This window comes from Sminthopsis crassicaudata, chromosome 3 (assembly GCF_048593235.1).
Source record: "Sminthopsis crassicaudata isolate SCR6 chromosome 3, ASM4859323v1, whole genome shotgun sequence".
NCBI classification, from domain to species: Eukaryota; Metazoa; Chordata; class Mammalia; order Dasyuromorphia; family Dasyuridae; genus Sminthopsis; species Sminthopsis crassicaudata.
Window position 1 is genome coordinate 477242663 of NC_133619.1, and position 12922 is coordinate 477255584.

Consider the following 12922-nt stretch of genomic DNA (forward strand, 5'->3'; position numbering starts at 1 on the left):
TGTGAAATAATGTTATCAGGGTAGTTTCCCCTATAGAAACAGTGCTATATACATAATGTAATGGGGAAACATGAAGTCAACACTGTACGACACATTGACAGTAAAAGTAAAGTGGAGAAGGGGAAAATGTTATATTAATACAGCACTATACAATTAAAAATCACTTTCTCATAAATGTGTAAGGTCAGGAGTGCAATTATTATTTCCATTTGATAGATGAGGGAAAATGAAGCCCAGAGAAATTGTGATGTTGATAACATCCAGAATTAAACTAGGTGTTTAGATTTCAAGTTCAGGGCTCAAGACTATATTGTGAGTAGGACATGGACACATCACAAACACAAAATTATCTTATCAACCCTGGATCAGAAAATAAATATCAGATGCTAATTACTCTTAACTATTACCAATGTCTGGCAGATCTAGCAGACTTCATACCACTTTTTTTTCCTTTACCTTTAGTCTCCTAGGGGCCCAGTGAGTAATTGCTCCTGATGGTATTCATAAATTAGATCAAACTGCCAATGCTCTCTCTTTTAGGTTAAAGAGGCGAGAACATATCTTTACTATCATGAGAAGTATCCTATTTAATAAGTGATGGCACACATGCTTATTCTATATAACAAACCAGCTACTGCCAATAATACCATTCGTTCCCACAGCTGTTTGATGCACACTTGTGCTGAATTATAGGACAAGCATAACAACAAGGCTGTAGTCCCTAGAGATGCTGGGGTAATTTCATTAAGCTCTTTACAGAATTATCTCATGTCCTTTATCAGAAGCCTTGGTTAATTCATTTAGAGAAGATTTACATTTAGCGTGAAGAAATAAATGGGGGCTCTATTCTATTATTGCCTAATTTATGAAATGAACCCAAATTATATTAAATTCTCATTTTTGTCAGAGAAAACTATGACTGTATCAGATGAAACAAATGGCATGGAAGTAAAACCACAGGAATGTCTCACACACTCTGTTGCAACATCTCCCTACGTTTTCTTTCCAGACACAAGTAGATTTTTCTCCCCTCTTTTTTCTCTCTCTGTCATGATAGCCAGACTTCTGCTCTCAAGCAGGCAGCAGTTCTACCAAGAATGTTTCATTATACTGTAACACTCTTTGGTGTGTGTCTTGTGCCTATCACACCAGAGCCTAGAAAACAGGAACTTTAGCATCCCATTGCTTCCTTATTCCCAGTTTAAAGGAATGGAGCCCTGTGGATGGTTTGACTTTATTCTCCATGTACTGGTGACCTGCTAGGATCTCATTCTATCTGATGACAGAAGAAGCCGGGTTTTTTTCTGCATACATCACCCAGATGAGGTATGTTCTGGTTTCTAACTGCTAATGTCACCTTTCTGAAATTATCTTTTATTTATTTTGTATATATTTATTTCTCTTCATGTTGTTTCTCCTACTAGATACCATTCAATTTTGTCTTTATAATTCTCTGATTTAATGCAGCTTTTGTACAGTAGAGGCATAGTAAAAGTTTGTTGATTGACTGTTTGTCAATTTAACACAACTCAAGACACAATGTAATAAAATGGAGAAAGTCCCCTGCATCCATTCAAAGCCAATTTGTTAGTTAGGCAGAAAGGCCTAAAGTGAGAGAATCTGGGCATATCCTACAATCTGGTGAGCAAAAGACACAATTAGGAATCCCAGGAAAAAAGCATAATGGCTACCCAAGTATTTGACTTCAATGAGCAGTGCTAAATTTGCCATAATTATTGACTGACAAAAAAGAGGCAAAAAACAGTTCCTGCCCTCAAAGAGTTTACAATGTAACGAGGGGAGACAATAAGTAACAAATAAGAAAAATTAAAAGTAAGAACAAGCTCTATACAAGGTAAACAGGAAATATGAGAAAAAAGGCACCAGTAAGAGAGGTTGGTAAAAGCTTATTGTAGAGGTGAGATTTGATTTGGGAGCAGAGGCATAGGACTCTTCTTAGTGACATGGTGATATAGTGTTAGGCTGCATATATCTTCCCAAGGGGGCAATAATGATGGGTATTTAGGGATGTAAGACATTTAAAAAAGGAAAGCATTAATAGATTATTTTAGGAATGTACAGAGTTAGACATTTCCAACCCTTGACAGGTTTTTCTCAGGTAGGAGTAGGTATTTCTCAGCCCTGAATGCTGAGCAGCCTAGACACCAGTGTCTAGTGAATGCCCAAAGGCTGCCCCAGGGAAAGGTGAGCAGTAAGGAATGTCACAAAAAGGTAGCCTCCTAATAAAAGTTAGAGAAAGAAATAAAAAACGGGAAAAGTTTACTCTTTTTGTATTTGAGAGTGTGTTTTATATAACTCAAGAAAGGGATGTTTATACTAAGGGGTAGTTTTAGAAGGAGTGAAAGATGACTTGAATAAACACATATAATAGCCATTATTTTGTTGTAAAGTGTCAGATTCAAGCTCACTTAAAAAGCCTAGCAGCACAAGCTCTCCTCAGAGAGTTCTCCCTCCAGGCTCCCTCCCAGACTGAGTATCAGAGATGAAATGTCCTACTTCTTGAAAGACTCCATCTATTACACTGACCTTGGAGAGAAAAGCTTTTTCTCCTTGAAATATAGCTCAATTCACACTAATTTATAATGGACTGGCAAAGTCAGAAAGCAAGTTGCTTGGAGTTATCTTGCGGGTAAAATCTATTGAAGCTGGGAGTCAATCTAATTTAAGAATATTTCTAATTAAAGCATATCCTTAGCTTTAGAAAATGCCATGTGGAAAAACACAGACTCCTCTTACCCATTACTGGAAAAGAAAGTGAATAGAAAACAAACTGGCTAATTAGGTCTTGAAAGCTCCTGAGGAGCAGCAATGCCATTATCCCACTAAGTCAATATTAACATTTCCATATTGTCCATGGTAATAAGATAGGGGTCACATGACAACAGCAACTTGAGCTGGATGCATGATCCATGAAATCCAAAGCCTCACTTTAGCTATTCATTCCAATCTTCTTCTATCAGACTTTTTAGCAGGGTTGGTAGGAAGAGAAATAAGCCTTCATTTAGTACCTACAGTGTACAAATACTGTGCTAAGTGCCTTTTACAAGTATTTCATTTGATCCTGACAACAATCCTGGGAAGAAACCGAGGCAGACAGAGATGAAGTGACCTGCCAAAGTCATACGAGTAGTAAATGTCTGAAGCTGGATTTCAACTCAGCTCTTCCTGACTCCAAGTGTGATGCTTTTCCTACCGAAACATCTAATTGCTGATTGTTAATGCACAAATCGCATGAATAGAAAATATGACTTGAGATTCATCATTTTTTCCCTTTCCTATTCATCTTCTGCTGGAACTTCCAAGGGACAGTGATATACTTAATAATTCAGGAAAGCATTTGAAAGTCATGTTATTATTAGGGATAAAGGATAGAAATAAAAGTCCCTGTGTGAGCTTAGGCAAATCACTCTAATCTTTGAGTCTTAGTTTCCTTATCTGTAAAATGATTGGGTTAGAGGAGATAGCTTTTAAGGTTTTTTCCAGCTCTATATTTATAATAATAAAGATCAGGGAGGTTGAAGATCAAGAAAAGGCCATCTGATTTAGAAAGTAAGAGGTCACCAGTGAACTTGGAAAGAGCAATTTTCAATTAATTTCAATTCAATTAGTTAATTTCAATTACTTTTCAATTTTCAATAGAACATGACCATTTATTACTGCTTTATTTTTTTAGACCTGCCTTTTGCTTGTGGAAATGGGAATCAGTAGAAGAATTAACTACTTGGTTGAATTTATTCTGTCCTGCAAATGGAAATAAATAATAATAATTATAAGAGCTAGTATCTATATACCATTTGAAAGTTTGCAAAATACTTGACAAATATCTCATTTGATCCTTATAACAAACTTGGGAGGTAGGTGCTATTACAGAAGAGGGCACTGAGGAAAACTGAACTTAAGTGACTCTCCCAGGTCATACATCTAGTAAGTGGTTGAAGCAGGATTTAATTTCAAATCTTTCTGACTCCAGGAGTAGTATTCTCCACTGGGCCACTTAGAAACTGGTTACTAATTCATATTCCACTAAAATTGCACATATTTGACAAATTGGGGAGATGGCCAATCTGAATTAGTTAAATGTATGAAATATAGAATTTCTTAAATCTGTTATGTTTTAACATATTGAAATACAAACAAACGATTGCCTATTAAGGATTCTGACAGCAAAGAGATAAGAAAAAAATATATAAATATGAACATATCAAAGATACTACTGTAAATACTGCTGGTCTTTAATTTTGCTTAGAAATAGTTTTCATAATACAAAAGTTAAATGTTATTCAAATCACAACTACCAAAGACAATGGATGCAAGATGCAAAGAAACAGATTTAAGCTTTGCTCAGAGGAAAAACTAACTGATGTTTGAAGTGATTCCAAAGTGTTCTGGGTTTCTTCAGGAACAAATGACTTTCCCATAAAAAGACTGGATGACCATTTGTTAGGTAGCCAACATTTTTGGTTAGATGTGGGTTGGAATGGATGGATTCTAAATTCCTTCCAACACTGACATTATGGGATTCTGTGAGCTATAAAATATATATTATGTATATATACATATATAAATGTATATAAAGCAGACAAAGAATAATCCCAAGGAAATATATAAATATACAAACTATATGTGCCTATTTGTGTACAGGCAACAAATTGCTGCCCATGAGCATTTGTAATATATGACTTGAGATAAATAGAATTTTTTAAAAAACTGTCAATACTCCAATATTCTATTGGATTTTGAGTATATCAATTTAGACATTCTTTCCAATGATGGTAATTCCAACCCACCTACACTTTTTCAATTTGTATGATTTAATTTATGTCTTCTCATAAGAAAACCAAAAAGATTAATTCCAATTTAAATTTAAAATAACAACAGCAACAAAAAGGCACCTTGGAAACAAGTGGGAGAGTCAGAGCTTAAAGGTCTTCTGACTTCAGAACCATCTACTACTGACCAATCCCTCCTTGACTTTTTCCTTTCTTGGTTTTAATGATTCAGAACTTTCCTAATTCTCTGATCCACTCTCTATATGGCTACTCCCTCTCAGATTCTTGTTAGTTTTTCTTCCTTTTCCTGGCTACTATGTTTGGATGTCCCCTCGAGATGTTTTTTGCAACATCAGTCCCTTCATCTCTCTAAAAATAGCAAGAATGACCTCTAATTTCCTTTGTGTTCTAATGGAATTCAACACTGTACCTCCAAGAAAATATTCTTAATAAATGTTTGCTCATTCAATGAACAAATGCATAAGTCTTGTTAAAACTATGTCTTTTTGTTATTATTCAGTCATTTTCAGTTGTGTCCAACTCTTTGTGACCCCATTTGGGGTTTTCTTGGCAAAGATACTAGACTGGTTTGTCATTTCCTTCTCCAACTCATTTTACAGATGAGGGAACTGAGGCAATCAGAGTGAAGTGACTTGCCCAGGGTCACACAGCTATTAAGTGTCTGAGGTCACATTTGAACTCAGGAAGGTGAGACTCCAGGCTGAGCCAGCTAGCTGCTGTAAAACTGTGTTGGTTTTCCCCTTCTTCTCCCCTCCCCTTTATACTCTGTCCACAGTTCAGGAGAGCCAGTTCCCCAGTGTTCCAAAGTGCTGACCTGCTCCTGGTGCTGACACGTCAGTCTGGCTAGCTGCATCTGGTGTTCTTCCTGCAGGCGTTTCACCTCTCCCACATACTGCTGCTGCAATCTTTCCTCCAGATCCTGAAGCTCAGCCTGCTGCTGCCAACGAAGTCTCTTCACCTCGTCCTCAAACCTTCTCTCCAGGTCCTCTTTCTCTTTTTGTAATTTCTCACATTTGGCTGTATTGAAGGCTGTGGGGAAAGGATAACAGAATTTTTTAAAAAATAAGAACAGAAATCTGTGAAATAGCTTTATCCCAGCTGCATTTGTAGGATAAGTGAGAGCATCATCATAAATATAAAATAAGAGATTTAGCTGGTTAGGTGAAGATGCCCAAAGAGGAAGAAGACCTTATCCAAAGGAAAATGGCTCCCACAAATCCCTCCTCACTCAAAAAAGCCAAATGAAAAATGTTTCTCAGAAAAGAATTCCAGCCACCTAATTAGGCTACAGGACCAAGATGAATGAAGGAATCAATCACAAACCTTTATTAAGTATTCACCACATGCTAGACAATTGTGCTAGGCATCAGGGCTATAAAGTAAAAAAGGATAATTCTGCCTTCAAAAAGTCAAGATTTTATTGACATAATGACAAGCCTAGCTGTCTTGAGGCATTAGGAGATGAAGTGATTTGCCTGTGCCTGTAGGTGTCAAGGGCAGGATTTGGGCCCAAGTTTTCCTGAAGGGAAAGCCTATTCTCCCATTGCCACTTACTATAATTCACATTTATTTGGCTTTTATGCTTTGCCAAGTGCCTTTCCCACAACATTGTTGTTGTTATATTAGTGGTGTCAAACACATGGCCCCAAGGCTGCATCTGGCCCATAGAACTCCCAAGTGCACCAAACCAGATTAAAATGGAATTGGGAACTATTTTACAAAATAAAAAAATTAACAAAATTGGGATAATATTAATATGTGGTTTCCTAAGTCAATGTGCAGCACACAGAGATTTTTATATATTGTTTAGTGGCCCCCATTTCTATTTGAGGTGGATAACATTGGGTTATACCACCTGGATTTTGGAGCACTGACTTTGTAAAGCATATGGGCATAGACCTACATCTGTGAATCCCTCTACGTTTACATCCAGTTATCTGAATCCTTTAAGGACCTGTAGTTTCATCAGTGAGTGTAGCATTATCTCAGATCGCTAGCCCTCCATAGTTCAGCAGAGGAACTTCATGAGTTTCTGTGGCCAACAAGTATCAATGCCTGGTGACTTGCTCCCTGATGATGAGCCTTTAAAAAATGAGCGGGGCTGGCCCTTGGATGGCTTACTGTAAATTATAGGAATACAGCAATTCCATTGGGAAGAGGATAGCCCATTGAATTTTTCTAAGTATCTTTGTGTCTGATCTATGAGATCAGAGGAATTACTCAAGGCGATATGCCTTTATAAGTCTTTGGATCAGATTTACCAGAATACTGGCAGAGGGAAGGGTTGCCTTTCTAGCTAGCACCCAGGTTTGATTCCCTTCTAAGGGGGGATCTAAACCACATAGTACTATTATGAAACTGGAGGATGGAGGAATTTGGGGAAAGTGTGAGATTCACCAGAAAAGGAGATGAATAGCATTCGTTATTTGTTGGCTACCATGATTCTTCCCCCACATTTCCAATTGCTGTTATATTTTAAAGTGATGATTATTAATCATTTTAGATGAGTTCATGATAGGGTCATAACTCATCAGACTGTAGAAGATACTGGGCAATAAAAGCAATATGGGGACAAAGGCTAGATAGAAGGGATTCCTATAAAGAAGTCCTTGAAGAAATACATATGCTCTTGCCTCCTGTGAACTTTAAAAAATTGATCTACTGGGACATTTCTACTATAGAGATTAATGAACATTAATTTAAGAGCATCAGGCAACTGGATTCTTCTTTTTTATTCAGGTGAAATATGGTTACTGTTGTTCCCAGAGATGTAAATTCTGGCAATAAAAATCATTACCACAGGAAGTCAGGGAACTCTATGGTTTACAGCAGATTTTGAGTGGATAAGAATACTTCTCCCCTTCTCTCTTTCTCATCTCTTTTTCATTCTCTCTTTGTCTAATCTATTTCTTTTCATCTCTTTCTCATTCTCTCTGTCTCTCTCCCTTTTTCTCCTCTCTCACTCCTTTTCTCTGTCTCTGTTTCTGTGTCTCTCTTTCTCATCTCTTTCTCATTCTCTCTCTCTCTTATTCTCTCTCTGTCTGTCTCTCTCTCCCTTTCTCTTTCCCTTTCTGACTGTCTCTCAGTCTCTGTCTCTCTGTCTCTCTTTCTGTCTCTGTCTTTCTCTCACACATATACACACACACCCCGGCCTGGAAGGAACCTTAGAGACCAACTAGTCCAACCCCTTTATTAGAACAGACAGCCAGAAAAGTCAATTTACTGCCGGCTAGTTTTAAATAGTAAATATGAGCTGATAACAAATAATGTGTATGCATTGAAAATGATATAATTTTTCACAGTGCCTCACAGACATTAGGTGCTTAACAAGTGTGTGATAATAAATCAGTGAAAATCACTGAACTCTTGTCACATCATAATTACCCTCAGTTTCTGGGTAGGTAGAGGCAGCAGCTAGCTGATAGGTGATGCAGTGGATAGAGTGCTGGGCCTGGACTCAGGAAGACCTGAATACAAATCTGGTCAAGTCACTTAACCTTTGTTAACCTCAGTTTCCTCAGCTATAAAATGGGTATGCTAATAGAATTTACCTTTCAGGGTTGTTGTAAAGATTAAATGAAATTACATTTATAAAGCACTTATTACAGTGCCTGGTACATGTGTATTAAATTAACTCTTTGGCAGTATTTTTTGGGGGTGTTAATGCCAAAGATACTGGAGTGGTTTGTTATTTTCTTTTCAGCTCATTTTTACCGATAAGGAACTGAGGCAAACGGGATTAAGTAACTAGTTTGAACTTGGAAAGATTAGTCTTCCTGGCCACAGCCCAGCCCTTTATGCACTGTGCCACCTAGCTACCCTCTCTGGACTTCCGCCCCCCTTTTCCAGCACTCGGAGACAAGCCCTAGGTTTTGGCCAAATTGTTCCAAGGCGTTTAATGTATACTTGTCTATTTTCCAGCTCCCTCCCCTGGTTCTAGAGCCTGAGTCTCCCACTACTGTTCTCCTGGAATGTCTCCTGTGGCTTGGAATTGTCCCCGCAGAGCCCCAGCTGCAGCAGATACTTTCAAGGGAAAAGCACCGAATACCTACTAGTCTGGGGACAACTCTGGGACCGAACCTGGCTCAGTTTGTTCAGAGAATTACCTCAGATGCTGGCCAACAGAGGCTGACTCTTTTTTTAAAGCATAGCCTCTCATAAAACTGTGGTCTGTGCCAGGGAGGGACTGGCTGCATGGATGGGGGCATAGATCCCCAGAGGGACCCGAAGGAAATGACTGCAGGTAACACAGACATCTTCGCTGAGCAAAGCTCTCAGCAGAGGCCCATTTACATGGTAAGAAGCCCACCACAAGTCAGTGAAAAGTTAAATTCTCTTGGCTTCTGGGTCATATGTGATTGTAGCTGTCAGTGGGATTCCAGAGAAGTACAAGTAATGTCAGGGGCTACAGTAGTCAGGTGGAAGGCAGCTGCTGGAGAAAGGAGAGCTGGGGTAACTGATCCATCCTAAGTTAGGAGCCTAGCCATTTTAACTTCAATGAACTCATTTTCCTAATACGTAAACCGATGATACGGATCAGGCGCTGGCAGGCTACCCCCAAATTCAAACATCCATGGAAAAGAATGATTTTTATGTCTTTAAATGTGATTTATTTAAAGATATAGGTCTTACAAAAACAGATGTGTATTGATCTCTAAGGCCCTCTGAAGATGCAGAACCTGTCTCATTTTACCCTTATGTAAAAAAATATGGAAAAAATAAGGAATAATGATACATTTGTTTCTTATTATATAAATGCACTACTAGAAGTCAGAAAATAAATTTTCTCTATAATTTGAAGTAAAGCTGTGGAAAAGGCAACATTTATTTGGTATTTAATGTCTTTTGGTTCTTACAGCAACCTTGTGAGGAAAGGTACTACACATGATATTATTCCCATTTTATAGAAGAAGAATCTGAAGATCAGAATAGTAATATCATAGATTCAAGGCACTCCCAATAAACTTTGGACAGAAACACCATTCACATCCAGAAAAAGAACTATGGAGACTGACTGAAAATCAACACATGATACATTCACTCCTTTTTTTCCCCTTTTGTTCAGATTTTTTTCCCAACATGGCTCTTAAAAAATCTATATTTGAAATAAAATAAAACAAATCAATTAAAAAAGAATTAGTATCATAGAGTTAGATGTGGGGACTATCAAGTCTAATTAGCTCATTTTACACATGAGGAAACTGAGATTTATGCAAATTGTTGAAGGTTGCACAGGAGTGTCAGAGGTGAAATTTGAACTATGATTTCAGAAGTATTCCCGAATTAGAAGGGACCATATAGAGATCCCTGAGTCTAACCCTCTCTCCTCCATTTATTATTAATGAAAGCACCTAACAATTACATGGTACTTGAAAGTTTGAACAATTATTTACAAATATTGTCTCATTTTTAGCATAAAAACCCTATAAGGGAGGTGCTATTATCATCTCCATTTTACAGAGGTGGGGAACTGAGGGAGATAACTAGTCTAAAATCCCATAGCAATTGTCTGAGGCCAAATTTGAATTCAGGTCTTACTGACTCTAAGTGTAATATACTATTCACAGTACCACCTAGAAACTAAAAGATTAAATGACTTACTTGCCCATAGACACAAGCTAATAAATACTGGAGTTTTTAGGAATAGGCTAAATGCCAGGTCTTTAGAAGATAGTATTATCATAGTAAACAGGTCCTCTATTTTCTAGTCTCAAATTTATTCTATTTCATGGAAATCTTCCTCTAATTCACAGCACACCTGACAAATTCTTTACATGGATATGGAGAGAAACATGAAGTGTAAGCTGCTGAAAGATTTCCTGAGGCTCATTATCTGGACAAGTATCTTCCCATTTTACTGGATGACGCTAATCTTCTGCAGCAGACTCATCAATATGTCCTACCCTCCTTTCCAAAAGAAAATCAAGTCTTAAATAATAGTTTAGCTATTAAATTTCTGCAAAGAAGCTAAGGTAGAATGAGAAATTTCTGAGAGAAATTGTTAGTCTGGAGAAGGATGTGTGGAACATAATCAAGGGTCTATAATAATTAAATCCTTAAGAGGCACATTCTGTCTCCTCCCACCCTACCTGTCTCCCTCTGAGTCCCCTCAGCCCCTTTAAGTTCTAGCTAGGCAGTTAAGAATTCCAAATGCTACATAACTAAAATGAAAATAGATTTTTCATTGATGGGACTCTCAAGAAGACTTGCTTATTCAAAGTCTTACAGAAACCACACTCTCTGGAGTACGTCCTATGAGCAAAGGTGTGCTGACAAATGTTTAACAACTGGCTCTCTGGGTGGGGTGGGGGGAGTATGTGAGATCCTTTTAAATTGAATTTTCATTGACAATATTTTTTCTATCACTTCCTTAAGTATAGTTAGTCCACAAAAGAGCAAGTCAAATCTTGATTTTGATTTATGGGGTGTAAATGTACACACTAACTATTGGTTCTGAAAGGAGTTTAGTTCCAGCGTACTCCTGCCTATGAGTAAAGGATTCTTAGCTCTCTAAACAGTTGTCACAAATCCTTGGACCTAAAAGTCTGGCACTTTATTACTCTGGGCCCTCAAATCACATCATTCTAACAAATTTGATTATTTTCCACAGCAGATTAGAAGTAGGGAGTGAGAAGGTACCTCTAAAAGGCAGGCACACTGACAGTGAGAGAAGAAATAGTCTCCGATATCCACATGAATGTGATAAAATCAGACAATAATGAGTGGTCATTTAATGGGCACGTGGAGTAGTGGAGAGGGCACTGAAAGTGGAGGCAGGAAAAGCAGAGTTCAAATTCTACCTTTGCTGTGTGCTTTGGGTTTGTATGTCAGCATCAAAACTCATAAGAGCCAGTCTGCTTAGCAACAAGCTCTTGGTAGAACTCTCTGTATCAAAACCCCTCATTCTGATCACTTTTTTATTTGTTTTTGTTTTAGTAGGGTGGGAAGGATGGTGTCTACACTAAGGACTTAGAGATATTTTAGGAGCTTGTAGGTGGTTCAGTGGATAGAAAGCCAGGCCTGGAGTCAGGAAGGCCTGCATTCAAAACCAGCCTCAGAGATTTATTCACTGTGTGACCCTGGCCAAGTCACTTATCCCTGTTTGCCTCAGTTTCCCCATCTATAAAATGAGCTGGAAAAGGAAATGATAAACTACTCCAGTATCTTTACCAAGGAAATCCCAAATGGGGTCACAAAGAGTTGGGAGATGGCTGAATAATAAATAACATCAAAGCCTTATGAGGTGTATAACCCTGGGCAAGTGATGTGCCTTCACTAGATCTTAGTTTCTTTTTATGTAAAAAAGAAGATGTCTTTAAAGTCTCTAAATATATGATCTTATGACAAGTCGTAGTAAGCTTTATTTGTGTGGCTCACTCTCTGGCTCTCAAAGGACTAATTAGAGTGGGTTATACGGTGTTAATGTTTTGAAGAGTTGGCAGATTGGCGGTGGGGAAATCATATAAATCAATACCAAGAAGACAGGAAGCTCTTCAGATGGGCTGAACTATTTATTCCCCACCCAAGATGCTGTTCTTATTGACTGGGTCCCCAGAGATGGAGAGTTGGAATGATATTACAAGTCAAGTCAACAAGCATTCCTTAAGTAGCCAGCTAGCAACTGTGCTAACTTGGGGGGAACAAAGGGGCAAAATTACCCCTGTCCCCAGATTAATTTGGGAAGACTCCATGTGAACAACAGAAATGTTACATACATATTAACTGGAGAGAGTTTCAGAGATAACGCTAGTATTCTGAAGGGTTGGGGAGGTTTCCCCAACCCACAAAATGAAGAAACCAATGGGGACCTTAAATTCCAAGTTTTAATTTAAAACTGTTAATTTTTTAAATTAACAAATTAATTTGTTATATTATTAAATGTAATAATGCATATTTTATTTGTACATTACTATGTACAGTTAAGGGCCCCAATAATTGGGAAGCTTACATATCAACTAATAATCATTTTTTCAGATGTTTCCCACTCATAACATAAATCAAACTCAGTTCCTCCACCTTGATCTCAGTAAGTCTAACTCATTCCTATAGGGCCTGTTCCCAATGGAAGCAGAAAAGAGCAGTATAAAAATCACTTGTGTCCAATCCTGGCC

At 37.9% G+C, this 12922-nt stretch overlaps 1 protein-coding gene and 1 long non-coding RNA gene across 9 annotated transcripts in view; one reads left to right on the top strand and one right to left on the bottom strand.

Annotated features, from left to right (window-relative positions):
- MTUS2 (microtubule associated scaffold protein 2) overlaps positions 1 to 12922 on the bottom strand; it is a 763366-nt gene that overhangs the window by 55035 nt on the left and 695409 nt on the right. For all 8 annotated transcript variants that reach the window (XM_074303560.1, XM_074303559.1, XM_074303561.1 and 5 more), the window contains one exon: positions 5626 to 5840. In XM_074303560.1, coding sequence (XP_074159661.1) covers positions 5626 to 5840 — 215 coding nt within the window. The remainder of the gene's footprint in view (positions 1 to 5625; positions 5841 to 12922) is intronic.
- Positions 1174 to 9371, top strand: LOC141563037 (uncharacterized). Its single transcript, XR_012488313.1, has 3 exons — positions 1174 to 1326; positions 5587 to 5793; positions 8733 to 9371. It is a non-coding gene; the product is annotated as an uncharacterized LOC141563037 (long non-coding RNA).